Source organism: Pinus tabuliformis, chromosome 1_2, assembly GCF_031772625.1.
Source record: "Pinus tabuliformis cultivar Carrire ecotype Pingquan chromosome 1_2, CPIR1, whole genome shotgun sequence".
Taxonomy (NCBI): domain Eukaryota; kingdom Viridiplantae; phylum Streptophyta; class Pinopsida; order Pinales; family Pinaceae; genus Pinus; species Pinus tabuliformis.
In genome coordinates, this window is record NC_142298.1 from 28,528,490 (window position 1) to 28,536,037 (window position 7,548).

At 40.4% G+C, this 7,548-nt stretch overlaps 1 protein-coding gene across 1 annotated transcript; it reads right to left on the reverse strand.

The window, feature by feature from the left end:
* Window positions 1-6,161: 6,161 nt before the first annotated feature.
* LOC149204211 (thaumatin-like protein) lies at window positions 6,162-7,208 on the reverse strand. The gene is made up of 2 exons (XM_089393236.1): window positions 6,927-7,208; window positions 6,162-6,805 (listed from the first exon to the last, which is right to left on the reverse strand). Exons 1-2 carry the CDS (start codon window positions 7,000-7,002, stop codon window positions 6,327-6,329), a joined length of 555 nt encoding a protein of 184 aa, XP_089249362.1. The 5' UTR covers window positions 7,003-7,208; the 3' UTR covers window positions 6,162-6,326.
* Between the last annotated feature and the right edge of the window lie 340 nt (window positions 7,209-7,548).

The following is a 7,548-nucleotide window of genomic DNA, read 5'->3' on the forward strand; positions in this document are numbered from 1 at the left end:
GAAGATTTCAAAGCACTAGTTGAGACACAGTCAGAGAGAAAGATCAAAAACCTCCAGACAGAAAATGGGGGGGGGGAATATGTTAACACAACACTTTAGAACCTTTGCCTTGAGTCCAGCATACAGTTGCAGTACACAGTTCCATACACTCCGTAGCAGAACAAAGTTGCTGAGAGAAATAACCAATCTCTCAAAGAGATGGCTTCCTACATGTTGCATGCTAAGTCACTGCCTCATAAGCTATGGGTTGAAGCACTTAATTGTGCTAACTACATCTAGAACAGATATCCTCATAGGCCTGTCAAGGATCAGACCCCCTTTGAGGCGTGCAGCGGCACTAAACCAGAGGTCACCCACTTCCGTGTTTTCGGCACCCGAGCATGGGCTAGGATCCCCTCTGAAAAGAGGAAAGCTCTTGTTCCACAGAGCATTGAGTGCATCATTGTTGGATACCTTGATGGTGTGAAGGGATATTGACTCCTGATTTACTCTACGGACAAGCTCATCATTGAACGAAGTGTCAAATTTAAGGAAATTCTCTTGCATGCACCTCAATTGCCGCATGTAGACACCTTTTATCTACCTCATGTCCGAGATGATGACTCAGTACACTCAGATGCAGATACAGAGCTTGCAGATGCCACAGTAGAGCATGAAGATGCAAAGACAGAGTCTTTAGATACAAATCCAGTGCATGCATATGATGATCCACATCCAAGCCCAGATCGGGCTTCCAGCAATGAATCAAATTCACCTGTCATAAATCAGAGAACAAGGAGCTTACGTGAGATATATGCACAAGACCACCCAACTGCTAGAAATGGTCTTGTGGGGGATAATTCTGATCTGCAGAGGACTAGCTTAGAGTTTATTGAGCCTCCTCTTACCGTCACTGCCACTAAACCATCGCCATCTTGGCATTGTCGTTTGGTTCAGTACTTTGATCCATAGTCTTATGTTGAGGTTGTTGGGCATCCATCTTGGGAGTCCGCCATGGAGGAGGAGTATAACTCCCTCCTCGAGAACCAGACCTGGGATTTGGTCCCCCTTCCTTCAGGAAGGAAACTTGTCCCATGCAAATGGGTCTACAAGACCAAGAGTGCTGCAGATGGGAAAATCACCAAACGGAAAGCAAGGCTAGTAGCCAAAGGCTTCCAACAAGTGCATGGCATTGATTATGACGAGTCTTTTGCTCCAGTAGCAAAGATGGATTTCACACGCCTTACACTTGCCATTATGGCTGCCCAGGGATGGGAAATACATTAGATGGATGTGAAGAAAGCCTTTCTTCACAGAGACCTATCAGAGGAGATTTACTTAGAGCAACCACATGGTTTCATTCAAGATTCATGTTTGGTCTGCAGATTGAAGAAATCCCACTATGGCCTTAAGCAGGCCCCGAGAGCTTGGTATGCGAAGATGGATTCTTTTCTCTTATCACAAAACTTTGAAAGATGTAAGTCTGATCTGAATGTTTACATGCTCAGGACACATGATTCTCTTCTTATCTTAATTTTGTATGTGGATGATCTCCTGATTACCGGCATCTCGGTTTCAGCCATTGCTGCAGTCAAGAGGGCCTTGCATGATAGGTTCTTGATGGCGGACATGGGTATATTACACTTCTTTCTTGGTCTTGAGATCAGCCAGGATGCCACAGGCATCAAACTCTCTCAGGCTAAGTATGCATGGGATCTCCTCGAGAGATTTCACATGACTGACTGCAAGCCAGCACCGACTCCTTTTCTATCTGGGGTCCGCCTTGAGGATGGAGGTGACACTCCATTAGTTGATAGCACTCTCTATCGACAGCTAGTGGGGAGCCTATTGTACCTCACCCACTCTAGACTAAATCTCTCATATGCAGTAGGGACAGTCTCCAGATACATGCATGCGCCACATGAGCTACACTGGAATGCTGTCAAGTGCATCCTCCGATATGTGCAGGGCACCATCACCTTCAAGATTCACTATGCAGCAGGCATTGCATTGAATCTCCTTAGCTTCACTGATTCTGATTAGGCGGGTAACAGTATTGATCGTAAGTCCACCTCCAGATATTCACTCAGTCTAGGATCTGGCTCTATCTCTTGGTTGAGCAAGAAGCAGGCTGCTATTACTCTCTCTTCAGGTGAGGTCGAGTACAAAGGAGTAGTCAACATCACCATTCAGGCTCTGTGGCTACAACACTTCCTCACTGAGTTGGGCATCCAATTCCACCAGCCCATTGTCATCTGGTGTGAAAACCAGAGCACTCTCAAATTTTGCAGGGATCCAGTACAGCGACAACAGAAGAAGCACATAGAGATCCATATGCACTACATCAAAGACTTAGTACATGATCGGGTCATTGATTTGCAGTTCTGTCCTTCAGCAGAACAGACTACAGACATCTTCACCAAGACATTCAATGAGTAGAAGTTTTGCTCTCTGCGCGATCATCTTGGAGTGAAGGACACAATTGCTTAGCAACTATCTTTTCTTCCTCTTTTATTTTGATTTCATTGTACTTTGAGGGGGGGGGGGTTTTCCCATGAGGTTTTCTCTCTTTCCTCAATTTTAATACAAGTTGCACTGTATTTTGGGTGACCTTTAGCCTTAGTTCCCAGGGCCCATTTTCTATTTTTCCCCATAGTGGTGTTCAGGGGGGGTGTTGGAAGTACTACCCACCTACATGCGGACTTTTAGTTAGAGCATGGGACTACATGCAATATTCCTTCTGCATGATTTACTCCTTGATTTGCTCCTCCTTTAACTCCGCAACTAGTTAGTTCTTCTGCATGATTTACTCCCTCATTTGTTCCTTCTTAACTCCGCAACTTGTTAGTTCTTCTGCATGATTTACTCCCTGATTTGCTCTGCAACTTAGTTCTTTCTGTAACTTGTTGTAGGTGTTGAGTCTTCTCATTGATCACCACTATGGTGCATTACCTTGGGATCTTCACCCAGTAATGCTATATCATGAGCATTGTAACCTATTTTCTAATGAATCATTTTTTTTCTTTCGATTTTCTTTTAGTGTTTTTTCTTTGGAAAGCCGTGTGTTCAACTTTTACTAGCTAGATTCAATTGTGTAGTTTTTCTAATACATTTACACCCGGTTTTCGGAGTCCATGTTTTGAGTCTGCTAGTGTGGCTATTCATCAAATGTCCAGATAATAGCCACTGACCCCGAATGAATAGCCACACTCGCTAACATGGAACCAAATAAAAATTATATTACATCACACCAGCCTAAAGTCAAATATTTATGACATCTTCAAAACTGATCTCTTATTAGTCTTTGCCTTTGGGAGCGTAGGAACTATTGCAATCCATGAGCATTTACCTAGCATTAAATTGCTTTGGCTAATTATTATTTTTAACTTTTAACCCATGTTTCAGCAGAAATATTTCATCAAACATACTTTTATGCGAAGTTCTTATTTGAACCTTTTATTCGAGGGAAAAAGTCTGATTTTATTAAAAACTTACGATACTCCTTTCAAATTTCATTGGAATACCAATTTAATGCTAACTTGTAATTTAGGATGACTTAAGATACATTTAACGTTTTCTTACTTCATTATAATATATATATAGAAAGCCACCACTCCAATGCAATGGACAACGTCGTAGCAAGCTGCATGTCTGTCACCTCCTTGGTGTTCGAAAGGCACCACTCCAATGCAATGGTTAGCGTTGTGGCAAACTGCATGTCTGTCACCTCCCTGGCATTGGACACAATATTGCCACAACCATAGCCACAAGCCAAGCCTGAGGAAGGTCACCGAGCCTCTGGAACGGTTTGAGAGATTATGCCAAAGAAATTCTTATGCAGCCATGGACGAAGCAGAGAGAGCATACTCTGAAACGGTTTGAGATTATTCCCAAGAAATTCGTATGCAGCCATGGACTAAGCAGAGAGAGCATACTCCGGAATGGTTTAAGATTATGCCAAAGAAATTCGTATGCAACCATGGACGAAGCAGAAAGAGCATATTGAAGCAATAGCCGGACATATATATGGCTCTAGGCAACTTTATAGAGTATGTTTGGTGCTTCGAGCATGGGCCGGTTTGCTCAGACAAGGTAATTGGTACAAATGCAAACAATGATTTGAATTTACATATTTATTAAAACGCTGAAGCCTGAAAAATACTCTGTAAATGTTATAGAAAATTGAGAGGGATAATTAACGTGAAAGAGGGTTATTCTTACTGCTGGCCATATTTACTCCAGCGATAACCATCTTGCCTTTTTCTTTGGCTCCTATAACCATCTTGCCTTTTTCTTTGGCTCCTATACAAATACAATCAGTTAGACAAATCGCTGAAAATAAATAGATAAATGGATGCGAGGAAGGTGGAATGTGAAAGCTTCCCTGCAAAGCCTTTCAATTTTAATGTAATTGTGTTCACTTTTATTCTTTGAATTTTAAAATATTTTCAAAATAAGTTTAACTAATAAAAATAAAGCTGAATCTCAAGAAGAATGTTACCAGAAGATTGGTTTTCATGATAACGCTCTGTCGACAAAAAAGTTGATCTATTTACTGAATGGTTTTGCATTTCCCGTTCCTGATCTTTTTCTAACTCGTCTTCAGTAACTATTGCCCGTTGCCAATGGATGCAACGAAATATATGAAAAATTGGGAATAGTAACGAAATATATGAAAAATTGGGAATAGTAAAGCAGCACATTAAAACTTTAAATTGAGAGACTAATTAATTATTTTAACGATTTTGAAAGTGGATAGAGGTCTAGATGTTTGAACTTTATTTGGAAAGACCGAAATTGAATAGAACGTACAGTTCAGGTACTCAGGTACTCCAATGACAGTGTGAAAAATATATTAAACATAACATTGAACCTCATTAGCTGTGCAATTCCAATCCAAGTAAAGAGTCCCCATGATTGCAACAATATTGATTTTTGATTTTTATTTTGATGGGCTGAATCACATAAATTTCAAAATTTAAATATTTCTTACAATAACCTAATAAAACTGAGCATGCTTCTAACACAATATATATTTGTTTCACAAATTTAATTTTGTTTCACAAATTTAATTTTAATAAATAATGATCCACTCAGATCTCCTCGCCAAATTTGGCAATTTTCTTGATCTCCGGTCCGGTCAAATCGGCAGGACTACCATTGCTTGCGATCCTGGTTAATAATGTACATGACGGCAGCCCCTTACCTTGAAGATAAGGATTTAATACTAATGCAATTGTTACTATAAAAGAAATCAAAACTGATAAAGTTCCTCCATTGCAACCACCAGCCAGCAAGTCAAGTGGCACTACTACAATACAATGAGTTGCAGTTCAGAAGAGACTCTATATATAGCGGTCGGTTGGCCAGCGATCCACTTGGCTTGTATCTAACGGGTAGAGTGTATTAATGACTATCAAGATCGAATGAGATCTAAATTTTCGTTTAACGATTGACCAAGAATACAATATAGCACGGGTCCACCAAATTTTCATGTAGATATGGATGAAGAATATAATGGTAAGCAATATATAACAGATATAAGCTCATCAATACTGTCTGGCTGTATATGCCCATCTCTAAATAATATATTTGTTTAAATCTAACTGTGAACTGGGAAATATGTAGCACCCAATATAGTATGGCACAGTTCTCCTGGAATGGTTAGAAGACATGTAGTTTATTGATTGACGAAGAATACAATATAGCACAGGTCCCCTAAATTTTGATTTAATAATTGACCAAGAATACAATAGGGCACAGGTCGTGCCATATCTCGTGGCCTTGTTAGAAGAGACGGGGTCTTCGTTTGGCACATTAAAATTACTTCCCAATTTCCGCAACTCGTAATCTTCTAGGTGTTCCCGGCCCGTCTTGAAACTAGTGGTCACAGACTTCCCTCTTCACTTTCTGTATGAAAGGATTAATTTTATTTCCTGTCGTCCTGGTTCGGACACGAAAATCTGAATGACAAATACGATTGATTGGAAACTTTCGCAAGGTCTTCGCATGTTTGAGTTTTGAATAAATGTTTGCGTTAAAACAGGTTTGATTTAATCTTCGTATAATTAGGTTTCGAATAAATGTTTATATAGTCATTTCCTTACTTTAACATTTATAAAATCATCCATAATTATTTACTTTAACATTTATAAAACCATTTATAGCATAGAACTAGGATAGAACTTCTTGCAACCATGCACGCAATGGTATTCTTATTATAAATATGAGAATACAATCAACATGATTGTAATACTCTTATTATAGGTATGATACTACATAGAAATCGGTTTACTAGCGATGGATTTTATGTAACGACCAGAGAATTCAGTATGATAAACTTCTAATCAAGGGCAGAATATAATGTTGTAATTAGCACCAGAAGCGCAAGCGTGGGTTTTAGTGTTATCACTGGGATATAGGTAGGCATCTGGGCACTGGTCCATTTTGCAAGTCAGTGCTTTGCAGCTACCGTCGGAGGGAGTTAGGGAGAGAGGGACATTGAAACCGTCAATTACAGAGATGTCATAGAAATCTTGATTGTTGCCCCCATTCAGAGTATATTCAACCAGCGTTGTAGGAGACTGTCCCGAGAGTGTACAGCTGAGCACGCCGCCGCAGTCACCAGTGCTGCAGCTTCCTTTACCAGAGGCATCGAAGGAGCATCCCGTACGTCCCCAAAATCTGCCTGAGCTTGTTCCTGCGGGCACGTCAACACTCCATGATTGACCCTGCCCCAGCGCTTGACCGCCACCTACGGGAATTCCTGCGGCCCATACCGTGTATGAACACTGGTTCTGGATCACAAACGTCGCACCCGTAGCTCCTGCACTTACAAAAACAAAAAAATATTTCTTTATGATATCAAATATTTCTTTACCATATCTAAACTCATTTACGTACATAAAATACGATGCAATGCAGTCAAGGGATTACTGTAACCTTACCTTGAAGACAAACGTTAAATATTAACGCTAGTATTGCTGTAACATAAATCGAAACTGCTAATGTTCTTGCCCCCATTGCAACGTCCACCACCAAGTAATTAAACACAACTACAAAACAGCGCAATACAACGAAGGAATTGCAGTTGAGCTTATTTGATGTTGTATACCACGAATGGCACTCTATATATAGGCGGGGCTAGCCATCCCAAACTTGGTCTTAGCTAGCGTATACTGCAAGAAATTCTTATGAAGGTTGATCCCCCCTAGTTGGGCGGCTGGGAAATCAATTTGAGAGTGTAAAGAATAAGAAGGCGCGCTAATCGCTCCTGGACATCCGGGTCACGCCCCCTTGTGAAGAATAAGAAGGCGCGCTAATCACTCCTGGACATCTAGGTCACGCCCCCTTTACTTTTGATTGTTCGAGATGTTCCGGGTCGTCTTAAACTAGTGATCACGAATATCTCACGAAATGCTTATCCAGAGTCAGAGTGTGGAAAAAATTACTAAGAGAGAGGATAAGAAAAAAAGCGTGACGTTGATATTTATTTGAGTATTTCAGGAATGTTTCTGAAGTGGCATATTTATTTCAGCATTTCATGAATGTTTTTCTTTATAATTAATT